The 17,163-nt window shown below is 36.3% G+C and overlaps 1 protein-coding gene across 1 annotated transcript in view; it reads left to right on the top strand.

The window, feature by feature from the left end:
• Nucleotides 1-11,277: 11,277 nt before the first annotated feature.
• Nucleotides 11,278-17,163, top strand: part of tsr (Cofilin/actin-depolymerizing factor homolog tsr) — a 53,414-nt gene continuing 47,528 nt past the window's right edge. Inside the window, exon 1 of the mRNA XM_081725633.1 lies at nucleotides 11,278-11,435. Coding sequence (XP_081581759.1) covers nucleotides 11,433-11,435 — 3 coding nt within the window. The 5' untranslated portion in view covers nucleotides 11,278-11,432. The remainder of the gene's footprint in view (nucleotides 11,436-17,163) is intronic.

Below are 17,163 nucleotides of genomic sequence, written 5' to 3'. Positions count from 1 at the left end.
AAGAGAGATGCTTCACTATTCTTATTAGTATTGTACGTCACCAACCTATTATTTTGAGCTTCCGTCTTACACTTTGGACAAAACCACTGCTCATTTTCAGCTGGTAAATCATTTTCATCAACTCCGGCACAACGAAAATTATTCCATTTATCACAATTATCACAAATGATACCATTCCTTACTATTCTACAACACTTCGCACACTTAATATCTATATCAATTCCTCTCTTAAGAGATAGTGAACAAGACATGTCTTGACTAATCGGGGCCATATTAGTAGGTTCTGGCTACCTGTATTCACTGTAAACTAGGCAAAAAGCATAACAGTATACATTTAAGTTTTAAGATCTTTTATCTTGGGAACCACTAAATGGATTTTAATTAAACCTGTTTTATTTTGGAGCTTAAAAACGACAGCGTTCACTCAATTTTTTCCATATTTTTCTATATTTAAACTTTTAGTACTGTAACACTTCAAAAAATATAATGTTATTCTTATGGGATAAACGCTTATCAATAAAATATAACAAGACTAACCATATATATAATTGGTTGGAAATGAGTTAAAATATCACTAATTGACTTTAAGGAGACAATCGTGATTTAAATATTCGTAAATCAGAAGAGATGTGAAAGTTAAGCATTCAAATAAATCCTATAATTCAGGAATGAAGAGATTTATATACAACCTAAAGATAGCAATAAAACTCTTTATGTAACATTTTCAAAGCTAAGATTTATACTTAATCTTCTTCTTGAAGAGGGTTTCCGACAGCAGAGAAAATTATAAATTCCAATATTATAAGTAGTACCTCTGACAGCCCTGCATTTGACATCAACAGCGCTCTAGGAAGACTGTGAGTAAGTTCCTTCATTCTGACCTTACAAGTGGGCAATTCACTTACCCACGATAATCTTTCAGCCGTTCTAATAACATCAATATCTCAGTTTGGGTTTGGAAGATCATCCTTCGACGAACATTGACTATCACCATCAGCGGCTATTAGAGAATCAGAACTTAACTCTGTACTAGATAATGTACTAGGTAACTATAGCCTACATAGAATACGGAGAGAACATGGGTAATATCACATATAGTATTTGATACATAAGACTTAGATTGTTAGTATTTAGAAGCAACATTTAAGATAATCAGTTACTTCCCGGTCCACTTTATCCAAAGTAACTAGGTCCTGACGGACCAACCCGAGCTATTACGTTTTCCGCATTTGTTTCAATTTAGACTAGCATGACTAAATTCGTACTTTGTTTCGTCGAAAGTTCTTTCGTGATTTATTGGGAGATATTTCGTGTACAATATAATCACGTTTGGGAAGAAAGTGCGACCAGAGGTGACCTAATTAGTAAACCGAAATAACTTGGATTAAACCGGGAAGCGGTTAAAAGTGCTCCCGTTTAATCAAGGAAGCCCGACAGGTATAGTTGATTGGTCTGCGGAATTAGGCAGTGGATGGTTTGCTGTGAGTGTCATGAATTCGAATCCCGCTTCGGGCATGGTAGTTTTTAACTGGTTTCGTTTACTTCTGTCTCTGTGGTGTAATGATTACTGTGTAATCCGTTGAAAGTGTTCAGCAGGTTAAATAAAGATAATTTAGTAAAAGCTGGATACTCTCTCTCTCTCTCTCTCTCTCTCTCTCTCTCTATATATATATATATATATATATATATATATATATATATATATATATATATATATATATATATATATATATATATATATATATAAGGTTACCGCGCGTGCTTTCGATGCCCATGTTCGCGGATTCAATTTCCAGTGAGACGCTCAAAACTTTCATTGTTGGCCAATCATCGTGAGGACAATTGGAGAACTATCTAAAGTAAGAGGTAGCGCACTCCAGTCTAGAAAGCCGGCATTAGGGACTTTCAGTATCTTTACGCTGACCACACATCCCGACTTTGAACGTAAGCCCGCTAGCAGGTTCAGCTCCCAAGGGACTGTTGCACGAGGAATTTGTTTGTTTTAATTATCTTAAATATACTTTTTGTCATTAAATTTTATCCAATATTTTCATTTCAGCTAATTTACGGACCTCAGCGCTAGCTACTTGTTTTCTTGTAAATTCATGTTCATAGTTAACACAGCTAATCACTAAGGAAAACAATCTTTACAATAAAATTCGTCTCGCATCTTTTGTAGCTCTTAGTTATTTTTAACCTTTTTAAAAAATGTTTTTAAGGGTTTTATCATTTCCCCCTCGTTAAATTTTACCTATGTTTTCTTTACACGGACCTTGGCCCATGGATACCGGCACATGTTTAGTGTGTCCGTTTATAAACGTGGGTCTTTCTCCTTACACTATAGAAGAGAAATAATTGACGTATGTAATTGAATATATCTGTAATGTTGTCATAATTACTCAATTTTTGCATCGTACATAGTTTCCTCATCCTCATTCTCATTAATCTCTTCACCTCCGCTTTCTGAATTCCAGTTTTAGTATTCCCTCTTGAGTAGGGTCCATTTAATGATAGTTGGGACCAGGCGACTGGTGTCTCATGTAGACTTCTTAACTATAACTTCAGCAATAAAGAAAGTGCGGTTTAATTTGCACTAATTTTAGAACATTACGTTAATTGCTCGAATTAGCTAAATAATAATAATATCGAGCGAGCTTAGGCTGGTTGTTAGAATTCTTGCTTTGCAATCAGATGATACCGGGTTAGAATCCGGAGACCGGAAATCCTGACCGAGGATTTTCCAGGGTTCTTCCTCAGTTACACTAGACAAATACTGGATTAGTATCTTAATCTAAGGCTTTGGAGACCTTCCTTCCACTTCCTTTTCCAACGTTGTTTTCATATGTTGATTACTCCAGTGTAAAATGACCTTTGAGGATATATCTGGTAGTTTATAGTAAATAAACAATAATGACATATCCAGTGATGTTATTGTAATTTTTTTACAACCGGTTCTCTCTCTCTTTCTCCATATATATATATAGATAGATATAAATATAGATAGATAAATAGATAGATAGATAGAGAGAGAGAGAGAGAGAGAGAGAGAGAAGATGGATAGTTATAACTTAAAAACAATCTTTACAAGGTAGACAAAAGCAAATTTTTCACTATAGGTCCTATACCAGAAGTGACAAGTAGAGTCCTACATAGCATTTTAGTACAGGGTGGTGTGACGAAATTAGGTAGCACTGCGAATATCTTGGAAACGAATTATCCAAGATAGATGGTTGTCAAAAAGTATTGGAATCAGCAATGGATCGACAATTGTTGATAATGATATGTATGCGTTTCAAATATAAATAACCCTCACCACTACACTCATGTGAACCAAGTTTTCATTCTAGATATCTGAGAATTTGAGATTAAGAAATAAACGCTTATACCTTGTTCTGAGAGATAATGGGCCTTATGCAGAGTCGTTTTGACGTATGATTAGCATCATACTAAACGCCTAACTACTGCAGGAAACATGTTAGTCGAAAGTTTTAGTATTTTACTAATCATGCGTAAGAACGACTCTGCATAGGCCCTATAGTTTTCAATCCTGTGACTAAGAATTTTTAAAAACAAAGATAGTTGAACTAAAATTTACTGTTCCTGGATATAACTAGTAAAATTTACCGTTATGTCTGGATATGACAAACGATTCTGCGTGCACCACTGGACATAACTTCATGAAACGTGTGGGTTAATTTAACTACAGCCTTACAGTCCCAACACATAGCTTAAGTTTTAATATCAATTTCCTGACTTTCAATACTGTTTACATGTTATTTTAGCTCCCAATTGTCTCATATATGTCTCCACCGGGAATTAAACCTGAGATCACATGGACAAATGAGAATATGTTAAATATTTTTGAACACTTTAATGTACAAAATACAAAATGCATCAATGATAACGGTTTTGGTTATGCCACGCAATGTATGATTAAAGAAACCTGAAGGGTGAAGAAAAAATCAATAAAAATCACAATTTTACTGGGTTAAAATATCCAATATATTTCAGGCAGAAATTTTCTTGTAGGCCTTATATCTGAAGAACTACAAATAGTGTAGCCAAACCCAAACTATCACTTAACTCAGTACGATGTACTTATTCCGTAAAAATACAAAAACTCGAATTAGGGGCCGTTCAAATATTTTGTGGTCCCTGATTCAAAAAACTAATTATTGGCCAAAATAGCAAGCTTATGATCCATTTTTTGGATCATTCCAAAAATTTTTGTTTACTCATCGAAAAAAAAAAAAAAAAACAACCTCAGAACAGCAACCCATGACTTAAGTGATATATGTCATACAACGAACACATTTATTAATAACTAATAGACCCTAATGTATTTCATACATCAGCCATATTGCTTTCCTGAAATTCTCGTGTGTATGTTTAAAAACCTACTGTTGTGCTACGTCAACCAGTCTACATATTTTGTTGTACCTTCGAAGTAAAAGACATTCATTATTAAATTTGTCGATGATTGGATTTCAGTGACAAAATAAAGAACTTGTTTTGTCTAGTATTCCTATGATTGGTAAGACATCTTTTATTTGTAGGCTTATGTAAGAAAAGAGTGAAGTTTATTTTCTAAGAATAAAATAATTATTTTCAACGTGAAGCTAAAATTACGTTTTGAAGAGGAGCTGAATAGAAGAATTTGTCACCATTTACATCAGTTCTTTCAGACGGTTAGGGGAGACCGGGGCACATTGTCACAAGGGGCACGTTGTCAGTAGCAATTCTGAAAAAAGCGAAAACGTTAGCGCGCCGGTGCTACTTTCTTGTTTACTTACTAGATGTCGCTACTAATTGTACTCGTTTGGAGATGCGCGGGAACAACGGTGCTGCGTCAATTGAACTTTGTCTATTTTCAGTGCCGGAATGTAAATTTTCCGAGTCCTGAAATTGCTGTTTTGTGTGTTCGTGAAAGCGGTAGAAGCAAATATTTTTGTGTGTGTTATGTAGGTTAGAAATAGAGCTTCATAATGTGCTACTTTGAATGCGCCTAATCTTGTCGTTTGGTATAAATATTTTGCAAAAAGAGTAATGGCGACGCGTGGGGCAAGTTGTCACAAATAAGACGGGACGTCACTGTGACAATGTGCCCCACTGTGTGTTATGTATGATACAAACGATACATTCTTCGTTTAATAAAGGGTTATCTCTGTTTCGCAGGCGGTGAGAATATACAAAAGAAAGCACCACCAATGGAAGATCTACTGGCTGCAGCAAGAGCCCTGAAAAGAAACAACCCCCCCATATCAATACGTAAAGCTGCTAAAGAATTTCATTTTCACTACAGAACATTGGCAAGATTTTGTGCACGTGTTACAAATGGCGAACTACAGTCCGGCCAATGTTCATTTACAATGGGTTACTCAACATGTAACAGAATATCTTCGTAATACTAGGAAGAATTACTAGTGTCATACAGGGGCGGATCCAGGACCGACTTCTGGGGGGGGCGGTGGGTTGTCATACTGCTACTTTTAAGGGCTCCAAACTTTGGGATGGGTTTTATTTATATATAAAAATAAAAAAATTTCCTCTTCTGGGGGGGGGCGATCGCCCCGATCGCCCCCCCCCTGGATCCGCCCCTGGTGTCATATTAAAACAAACTTAGCACATATAATTTGGACTCACTACAAAAGAGGTTCGCTATTTGGTTTACAACTATGTAAAAGCGCTAAGATTGAAATGCTCAGGGTCATGGAATGAAAAGGCAATTGCTGGCCCAGACTGGTATCCGGGATTTCTGAAAAGACATGGTAATCTTGCTATAAGAACTCCCCAAGCAACCAGTTTTGCATCTATAAACAATGTCGACGAAGGTCCAAAGAAGATTACGATTCTTCCTCAGAGGACGACGATACACTGTGTTTAGTTTATGGCGATCCATACAGTGCACGTACTGTACATGTAGCGAGAAGTGGATTGAGTGCATTCGATGTAAGGAATCGGTCTACGAAAACTGAGGGAAGCAGAACTCTTTTACGTGTGTATTAACTGTGACTCTGACGATGACCTCCAGGTATGGTACTTTGTAGAAGCAAAAGGATAAACATTTTCAAACTAGTTTGCGGTGCGTACTGATAGAACGCAACTAAACTTTGTAATAATATTTACTCCTCTTCCAGCTATACAGTAGTTCTATCAGAGGAACTCGTTTGCAATTCATAATAAACTACAATCAGAAGCAAATTAAATGCAATTGGCTAATTTTATGTAGGCCTATTAGAGATGTAGGCTATGATTTGATAATTTCGTTCATTTTGTTATGACCTCTCAGTTTGTAATTTGAGTCCTTAGCTATGAGTTAGTTCTGTTTTAATGGCAGTTTTGGTTTTCCTACAAAGCTTGATATAACAATAAATCTTTTATGTTGAGAAAATGTAAGCTACATGTCCTCCTACTTACTTTCCTATTTAACTAGTATAATTTCCCCTTTCATTTAATTATGTTTTAATTCTCTTTCAGACGCTAAGTATTTAGTGCTGGTAACATTTACAGTCTTTTTTGCATTAGTAATAGTTGCATTAATAATATCTACCAATTCCTGGAAAGTGTCACTAGAACAACATGTGACAATTTGCCCCATATATGTATTGTGACAACTTACCCCGCGCATATGGGGTACATTGTCACAACTGTATTGATCATAAAACATAGTACATAAGTCAAGTTGAGGGCGAGTTATATTGGACAGAGAAATATATGTTATGCACAAGATAACCAAGTATGTGTATACTCGTACTAAAAATTATAATTTTCGGCCTTACACGAGCATCACAAAAAATAAATAAAATAAAATAATATAAAATAAAATAAAACGTGAAAATTGTGACAATGTACCCCGTTCTCCCTTAAGTTCTCTATATTCTGAAATGGGAAGAAGTCAAATTTGGAAGCATTTCACTAGAGACTTTCACATAAAGTGCAACATATAAATATTGGAAGGTTAAAATGAAGAACAGTAGCCAAGTGTATTGTGGAAACATTTAAAAGCACAGCGCGTATATTACTGATTCCAGAAAAAAGTTTAGAGGAATTTTAGATATTCAAGTTTGTTATTACAACTTCAGATGTAGGTTTGGACAAGAATCAAGATCTGAGATTCGGATTTCGGATCCAAATCCGAGATCCGGACCCAGATCCGAGATTCGAATTTCGGATCCAGATTCGAAATCCTGACCCAGATCCGAGATCCTTATCTAGCTCCAAATCCGGCAAGGCCGGATTTGGGTCCGGGATATCCGAATCAGAAATTTTTTTTGGCATTCCTACCTTATATACGCACATATTTTTTCCACAATTCCAAAGTTTAAGAGGTCTCCTGCCAAATTTAAAAGGAGTACATTAATGTACCCATATCCTCTAAAAAGACAATCAATCTCTACACTTATCTATTAAGCATATAACACACTAAACATTCATCAAAGACGATATAATAGGTAAAAAGCATTCCCCAAAATTTTACCCATTAAATGGGAACGAGCAATACAAGTCAAATTTATAGAATGGGTACATTCGAGTCCTAGAGAACATTTACCAAATTTTATTAAATACCTGCCAATGTATACCTCCCAAAATTTAAGAGGAATGCATCAATGTACGTAAGTTCTATGAAATGAGAATTTACCATATACTTAACGATATAACCGTATGTTGAAGTAAAGTCTCTTCTAAGAAGATAAGTTAGTTCAATAACCTCCAAATTATGATTTTTTTGCAATTGTTTACCCATAGAAGGAAAAAACAGAACTACCCAAATTTACCAATTTTAAGGAGTGGTTCTATGTACACCACCCAAATTTTAAGAAGGTAGCATCAAATTATACATATCTTATTAAAAATAAAATAAATCCCTCTAGATCATACTTCATCTTATTATGGGGTGGGCCGCGGTGGCTCAGTGGTAGAGCGTTCACCTCTGGTGCTTGGGGTCTCGGGTTCGATCCCAGCCCCCGCCAAGTGAACCTTGTGGTGGACAAACACAGTGTGCGTGGTTTTCCTCGGGGTTCTCCCGTTTCCCCCCACTTTCTTCATTCCACCATTTCATTCATTACTCATCATCACCGTCTCCTTTAGCCTAACCGGCATAACCGTAGGACGTAAACTCAAAGATTTCATTTAATTTCATTTTGATTTTATATATGTGGAGAGTACCAATGTACCACGGCGTAGAGGAGAAGGGTAAAGTTCGTGTTTTTTTTTTGTTTTTTGTTTTTCTGCATCAGTTTTTTAAGGAGCATTCATCGCTTTGGGGGTACAATCATAAAAATTGGTATGCGATGCAATGAAGTAGTCCACTACTACATGCTAATACCCTGCAAAAGTACTTGTTGTTTATATGGGAGAGGGGAGTGGAGGCAAAGTTGGCAAATTTTTGAGTCAGTTTTTTCATGTAAATTATTTATTTTCAGAACGGTTCCATAGAAGAATCTTTTCACTCAATTCGCCCCTCTCGAGACAAAAGGGCGTGTTTAATTTTCCAGCAGACAAGCTTAAACCTTTTCTCATTATTTATTTTATCGTCTTCTTTTAAAATTTAATTTGATCTTAGTTTCAGGTATATAACTTACGAGATCAAATTAAATTTTAACAGAACACGATAGAATAAATGATGAGAAAATCCTTAAACTTGTCTCTCCTGAAAAAGTTGAAAAAAAAATAGAAACGCTCCTTTCTCAAAAGAGGGACGAATTGGTCTAGAAGCATAATTCTTGTTGTTACCTCGTTGGAATTTGTATTCCATAAGGTTACCAATGATGTAAAAATTATCATGACTCTGTGATAATTAGCACTGGCGCAAATCCCAGGGGAATGAAGGGGACATATTCCCTCCAATCTTAGAACTGGGAGAAATGTTCCCCCCCCAATAATCCGATTTGAAATGGGTTTTGGGGGGAGAAATGTGAGATTTGTGCCCGACTGCCTTAAATGAAAGTGAGATGAATTGATGGCCCCTCGCCCAGAGTGAGCCTCAAATCTGCCCGCCAAGCATTGTTTGAAAACAATTCTGTTCTCTTTATCCTTCACAGCACCATTTTTCAACTTCATAAGTATTTTGGTTCAACTTCGCTTTAGAAAAAAAAAAATATGGGAACGGTATTACCCGTCTCCCCTTCTCAATGTTGAAGACAGATTTGCGCCCCTGATAGTTAGGGAGGTCACCAGGGTCAACAACGTTAAGGTCTGCAACAGCCCTTCGAAAATGATATACAGGGTATTTTTATAGGAATTTTGTTCTGATTTTTTTTTTTTATCTCGCTTTGTATTGCAGCAAATTATTGTCACAAGTGTATTGCCTGCACATTAGCTTCATTTTGTAAGCGCAGAGTAACGGTAAGAGTTGCTAGGGCTCCCCAAATTATATTTTTTAAATATATAAAGAGACTTTATCAAAGTATAAAACAGCTCTTCCAAGGGAAAGAAAACTTTTAAAATTTCTATGCTGCCCACCAACGTATGGTTGAACTGAAAAAGAAGAAGAGATATATATTTTTAGGATTTTTGTTTCTTCTACGAATAGGGCAGAATTGCACAAGTGTTACCTCGTTGGAATCAATGTTCCATAAGCTTTCGAACGAGGTATCAATCATTACCTTGTGATAATTCAGGGGCTTACCAGGCCGCCCAACGTGAGAGTCTATGATTTAGTTCAAATCCCTGTCCGGTGTATAAAGGACAAATGGGCGTTTTCTTGGGATACAAAATCTTACCTTTTAGATACCTGAAATAAGAAAAGAAACTTGAAATTCGGTAGAATTGTGGGTTTAACAGATGAGAGACCGTAGTCTGAGCAACCGCGGATTTGGAGGAGGGGGCATCCAGCTTGCCAATGAATAGTCGTCGTATAAAAGTAAAATATATTTTCATTCCGTTCCTTAAGTTCAGTTTTCGAACGTGGAAAGGTGCAATCTATCTACAGAATGTGTAGTAAGTGGGCCTGGCGTCTTAATAAATGGTAAGTTACAAAAAAAAAAAAAAAAAAAAAAAAAAAAAAAAAAAAAAAAAAAAATCAATCAATCAAATGGATATTATTAGAACGTAGAAGTGCCAAATGTAAGTGATTTCCCGCCTAATGCAGAGTCGTTTCGACGTATGATTAGCGTCATACTAAAGGCATGACTACTGCAGGATACATGTTACTCGAACTTTAGTATGGCTCTAATCACGCGTCACAACCACTCTGCATAAGGCCCTTCAAAACCTGAAGGATAATGTGCCAGGTTGAACTTAATAGCATATACAGACACGTGTAATCTATTAGCAGAAATGCGTCCCCCTCTTAGGAAATTTCTGTATTCGCTTCTGCTACTCAGTGACACTTGTAGGTCGTGCGAGTTTGAAACTAATAGACCTTTATTTAACAATTCGAATTGCAACAGAACTATTCGAGACCCACCTACTTCCTGGCAATTGTGTACAATCATTATTATTATTATTATTTCTGTGTAAGATTGACAGTTTGCTGGCGAATAATTCAAACTATCGCGAGATTGGCAATATCGATCAATTTTACATTGACTCATAATAGTAATTTTAAAAGTTGCGTCATACGGCATTATTTAATATGACAATAAAATTAGTAATAATAAATTCTGTGAAGAACATGACCTTAAAAAAAAAAAAAACTCTCACCGATTATTTTGTTTTAAATCTGAAATGTACAAAATATAATTAAGAGTACGATAAACATTAAATTGTTAATCAGTTCATTATCACTTATTATAACAATCTCATAACTGAAAACTAAAATTCGAGTAGTGCTACCATAAAAGGCAATATTCCGTGCTAGCTATTCTTGATTGGCTAGTTGAAGAAATTGATTAACATTTCGTAATCACGTATGGCAACCGGCACTGTAGGTATGGGACTAACTACTATAAGTTAAATTAGTTGTATATAAGATATCTTATTGCCACATCAACTGTTAAGCACATCATACGTGTAAGACAACCACCTCACGCTAGTTAATTTTATATACCGCCAACTCACGGTGCGAAAAACCACGTTACCACTGTAGCATCCACAGAGGTGGGGAATAAAATATAGTTCATTAGTTCATCTTCTAATTGCAACAAAAGGAGGAAATCGTTTATGTAGTGGATATGTATACTATTTCTGCAATTCTATATTTTGTACTTCGTGAAACTGTTAGCTAGTATTTGTTTAAAAATTATTCATAATTATATTGTTTATAACTGGAACTTTCATTCGGTAGTTCATCCATATCACTTCAGTACCATTGCTTTCTCGATTACCAATCACAGTGACTGTTACAAAATACTTCAGCGTGGCGCATTAATACATTGGATGCTGATCGTGTCTGAACGAAGCTGTAACACCCTTTCCCTTTGTAGGGTAAAGTAATTGGTGGTAGGGATAGGAAAGATCAACTAAAGGACGGAGAAGAATTAGTGTGCAATATGGTAAGTATTTGATGTTTTTTATCAAAAACTTTAGTGACATATAACTAGTATAGTATCAATGTGCATATTGGTAATTTGTTCTTTAGAAATAAACCACGATGGCAACGCTACGGTTATGAACATGCCGGTAGTCGCCATTTTTGGTGATCAAAAGAGTACTACCCAGTAAAGAAAAAAAACTATATCATGATAGGTTATAAGACTATAATTAAGCAATTACATGCCTTGAGCGTTAGAAGTTAGTTTGCAGTGTATGTTAACTACATAATCATTGGAAAATTCAGGCGACCTCTGCGTTAAACCAAGGTCTTCCACTACTTTCTAATTCTGACATAGGCCTAGTTACGTGCCGGTCGGAATTTGGAAGATAAGTAACTAAATTGTCGAAAGATGTGCATTTTCAACTTTTGTATATTTATACAATGATGTTCGTAAAGAATAAAGGGTTCCAGAAAATGTGTACGGTATGAGAAGTTCGAAATAACGCAACTACGAAACTTTTGACAGGAGATACGAGGGAGCATTACCTCATAAGAGTGATTCAGTGCCTATTGAGTGAGCATTCACACTTTATGGTGCTGATTGATCTTAACGGATATTTTTACACACCCATGATATTTCAACGTATGCTGATCACAGTAGGAGAAAATTAACATAAAGTTGGGCGTAGTGTCAAGGGAATCTGATATTACGTAGACGAGTCCTGCATACCCGGTTTACAATTTGGTGTAAAGAATTTCTTAGTCATTGCTAATTCAAGGCAGAGAAAGCCTTTTGTAGCTTTCGGATTGGAAATTCTTTGTGAGTTGAGCTGAATAGCACTATCTGCATACCATAGCAAGTTCGGATATAGCATCTGGTGCATTCCTTGCAAGCATAAATTTCTGTAATTTTCGCGAATACCTGAATAGCCTAACCGAATAACAAAATATTCTTACAGTATAAGACCGATTAGACCTGTCGATTGCAATACAGGATAAAATGTAATTACAGAGGGCCAGAATTTTTTCCTAAAAGTTTACACTTTTTTTGTGATAAGTATAGCCCAATTTCTTTTAGGTTAGGTTACATTACGTTGTACTTACCGTCGGGATGGCTTTCAAAGAGTTAGGAACTATATAGTTTCACTCCTTTTTCTCCATTGGGGTAAATTGCCGCAGATGGCGGCTCCGGATGAGCTTTTCTACGTTGTATTACTATTTATTTGTTCTTTAATGATGACCATTCGCTTCGGGTGCTTGTGGTTTCTCCCTCAGTCTTGCACATACGATCTTCATTGTTACTTGCTTCAGAAAGTATAGCGGAGGGAGCGGCAGGGCTCGTTTCTACCTTTATCACAATTTAGACAAAAACAATGTTCTCTGTTTTGGACCCATTAAACGAGTTGGGGAGATTGTAAATTCCATCCTTCATTTTTTTTCTTATGCTTACATTTCAGCTGATTCTGTTCATTTCCCCTAAAGTTTGTATTTCAGGCCTCCATCTGCGAAAGTTAATCAGAAAATTTATAGGTAAAATACGATGTGAAACATTTTTCGTGAAGCCATGAGAGTGTGAATATAAGTAAGTACTGTCAGTGTATGACATAATGAAATGGATTTTGAGTGAAAGTATCATATGTGGGTGTGCTTCCACTTCCCTAGTTTATGCATATGCTCTCCTGTCGCTGACGCGCCTGCTCCCTACGGACGCAACTCCTCGCAAACAGTCGGGCCCCCCTGCTGCGCTCCCGCTCTGGGTCGGCTTGTTAGCATTTGTGTTTTGTGGCCACCTAGCACGAGTTGGTTCGTATTTTATGCCATATGCCCACACTATATTTCCTGGGCTCTCCTGAACTCAATCTGCAAGTAGTAATGGAGTTCCTCATTTAGTGCGTGCTCTGCCAAAAGACATACAAAGTTTTAACTTATCCTTGAAAATGGAAGAATATCGAAATTCGGTAGAATCTTCTGAGCAAGTAATGCCCTGCTTCACTACGAACAACTCATTTCTCTTGTAAACCTTTTTTAAATCTACTTTTGGCCTCCCGCAGTTATATATAGAGACTTGCCAATAAATAAAATGAAAGATGTATTGATATGTTTACTCTGTCGCAAAGTGATTTTTATTTGTATAAACACTGAATGAAAATGGTCTGGCTGATAGATAGCTATTTTTGGCTAGCGAGTACTTGTAAGCAAGATTTTTCAAGCCCTGTCTATATTTGATACACTTAGCGTTACTTGGACAGACAGACCTTTAAATTTTCCGTTTGGTAGAACCGTGTGCTTGAGTGAACCCCGTTCGTTAAATGTATAATGTACACTTGATTTATAGGTGTAAAGTTGAAATTAACAGTAAGCAGAAATATTGCAAATTGAGAATGAAATATGCCTGCTCTTTTGTTGTTGAGACTGTATGACTTGACTGTTTTACCTACTGGGTAGTCATGGTTTCAATTCTATTAGGTATGCTTGCATGAGAAGATTGAGAAAATTTAGGGATCTGAATCAAGCAAAGACAGTAACACAAAGGGTTATGGCGCAAGTATGAGAATTGAAGTCGTTAAAGCTCACAATACCGTAATGAATTTACAGGGTTTGACTTCATGAAGTTTATGCAGTGGTTAATGGAAGACAGTATGACAGTTATTATTAATGGCATTTTTTTCTAGTTACTTGTATGATATTCATGCTTTTTCTCTTGAAATATTTTACTCAGATATTTACGTGGATATATAGAACAGACTGTCTAATAACAATATTTCTTGCTCCAGATGATTTCCTTGAAGTATTATTTCCCTGGTGCACGCCCTAATAATTTCGTACAGATTGATGATTTGCGTGCACTGATGTGCGTCCGCTTACAGATGTAAATATCCGTCCTAACGTAAGCTAAAAGCTGCTGTGCAAAGCTAAGCAAACTTACGTAGGTTGCCACTAAAATCGAGAAAGCTAACAGTAAGGGTAGCAGGCGCGTTAGCGATGGACGGTGTACGCATAGAGGAGAGTAGTGCAAAAACAGGATATCACGGCGCTTCCACAGACAGTTTTAACAATTGTAACCCCCAATTTTCAATTTTTGCCATATTGGTTGACCTACATTTACAGAGTTTAGGGTGGGTATAGTTTGTTACCTAGGCCTACTACAGTATATCATAACTGGTTGCTAAGTTAGGACGGCTTTTCTATTTTCACTAATACATAGGCTACAATTTTTCTGCACGTGCATTTCGTGTAGATTGAATATATCCCTCAATATATGAAATATCACTTCTGATGAAATAGGTTTTGTGTATGAATGCGTACTTTGTGGTGCCTTTGAAGTTTAAGAATTATCCGTATTGCTTGGAGTTGAGATCAGTCAAGAATTAGTGGTAAATTCAGTGTTAAAGAAAAGGATAATAATAATAATAATAATAATAATAATAATAATAATAATAAACATTATCTTTAACTGTGCACAACACCATCAATGTATTGGTAAGTACAATTAATAAATGAATCCAAAAGGAGAGAGCAAACAATGTACCAAATATTGAGGCAAAATTTCATGTATAGAACTGCATGCGCTTGTTTTATTGGCGTATTGTGTGTTTCCATACGATCATCATAAGTAACAGAAAATACACTTAACCTACGACTACTCGGTGAACTGTTTTTGTAATAGTATGACATTCCTTGTTTCAGTCTTAGAATGTTGGGGTCTTAGAATGTTTTATCCTTTCAATGAAAATTTGCTTTTATTACCTGCATCCAGATTGAAATTTAAATATTTCTTACGTCAAATAAATGTCGTATGGCTACATAGTTTTACGATATTACGTAATGAGGTTAGATGGGTAGAAAGAGGAATTTACTTTGGCACTACATTACTGTGGTGGGGCAGGGGGGGTGATCGCCCCCCCAGAAGGGGAAACTTTCTTATTTTATATATAAAAATAAAACCCATCCCAAAGTTTGGAGCCCTTAAAAGTAGCAGTATGACAACCCACCGCCCCCCCCCCCCCCAGAAGTCTGTCCTGGATCCGCCCCTGTGGTGGGGTGACATGACTGTTTATTCCCTTCGTTACTAAGTTGCAGATTTGGACGATTTTTGTGGTTGCTTGATTTCACTACCTATTACCATAAGAATAGCACCTTGAAATAAACTTTTTTTCCATTCAGTGATTATTTTGGTTGCATAATTTCACTGGATTACCATAAAAATGGTACCTTGAAACAGAAATACATTCTCTTTTTGCCATTTCAGAAATTCGAAAAATAACTTCTAGGACTTAAAGACAGATTCGTAGTATCAGAATATCCATATAATAATGTTGAGTATTCTAGCAGGCGCATACTCAAATTTTTGTTGGGAGGGTCTGGATTTGAAAGATTAGAAGGGATCCGGACCAGGTGGACTCCTCGTAAATGTGCCTCTGGTCCAGAGAAAACAAGTACATTAAAGAGAGATACGTAGTTTTAAGTTCGGGTCTGATCCCACTGGACTCCCGTCTTGGGTGCGCCCCCTGACCATCACTAACTGAAGTCAACTGCTACAAAGTATGAAGTTTCCCTACGCTGTGATCTGCTAATCTTTTAGATTGAAATAAAATAAATCCTCTTACCGTATGTCGTACGCTCTAATGCATTCATCATAGACAATTTCTTTGGAGCCGTCTCAACATTTTCTTTTCTTCCCTGCTTTCCCAACACTTACATGAGGGCATACGCCGAATTCTTTTAGTTTCTCTTTCGTTTGCAGACTAGTTTTGACAGTCGATGTCAGTGTACAGTATTATGCATCTTTTCTATCTTCGTAGAATAACGATCAGGAAATTTTAAAACTACCAATGTCCTGATACCATGATACAGGTGCTGTTATAATTCAAAGAAAATTATAATGGCCTATGTGCTGTTGCAGAATTTTACAAACATAATATATGAAAAATATGATGCAAATAAAGTGCACTATTCGTACATTTAATCTCATGGCGCCTTGTCTGTTATGCAAATGAGGTAGTTAATTACCTCATTACACATGTCAGATATTGTGATTAGAATTGAAGTCTTATTATATAGATTAAAATCCCAGGATATTTTCAATAGATGCATTAATGCACACTCCAAAGTGTACTATTTCTTGCCTTACTACTTCGATGAAACCTGTATAGAGGGGAATGAGCAAACACTGTCCAGTCTGCGCGCGTATGGCTTGTTCCTTCTGAATGAAAAAGGATTTTCTGTTAAGTGTCAAAATAGCAAGGAAACATGAAGCATTCAGAGTTCCCAAGTTTTTTTTTTTTTTTTTTTTTTTAAATTAATCCTCTCAAAGATATTTGATATTTACTTTCTCGTAAGACAGATCAGTTTTTCTCACCCTCTATTCTGGCCAAAAAACTATCTCCCAGTTCGAATTTGTTGGTAACACCAGATTTCGTTACTATGTAGTGGGCGGAAAACACCGGGGTCAGTTTTCAGGACCGCACAATGAGGACACTCGGTTAATTGCAGAAACTTTACTAAGGATTTTTCTTTTTATAATACAAGCTACCATGTATTATATATGCATGAATAATTGATTAAAATTAGTTGAAGGTCCCAAGGTTATGCCCTTTATGCTAAAAGAGGGTGGTTAATAAAAGTAAATGATCGTAAAATTTTGTGTTCTGAGAATCTAACCTGACGACGTGCTCCAAAGACGCACATGCTGGTGACTAAACCAGCGGGGAGGGTTAAATAATTGACACTAAGAAAGTAAGTACTGT

The sequence above is a fragment of the Thermobia domestica genome, chromosome 9 (assembly GCF_964235325.1).
Source record: "Thermobia domestica chromosome 9, izTheDome1.hap1.1, whole genome shotgun sequence".
Lineage (NCBI taxonomy): Eukaryota > Metazoa > Arthropoda > Insecta > Zygentoma > Lepismatidae > Thermobia > Thermobia domestica.
Note: the sequence above shows the minus strand (reverse complement) of the source record. Positions and strands in the feature narration are given on the sequence as shown.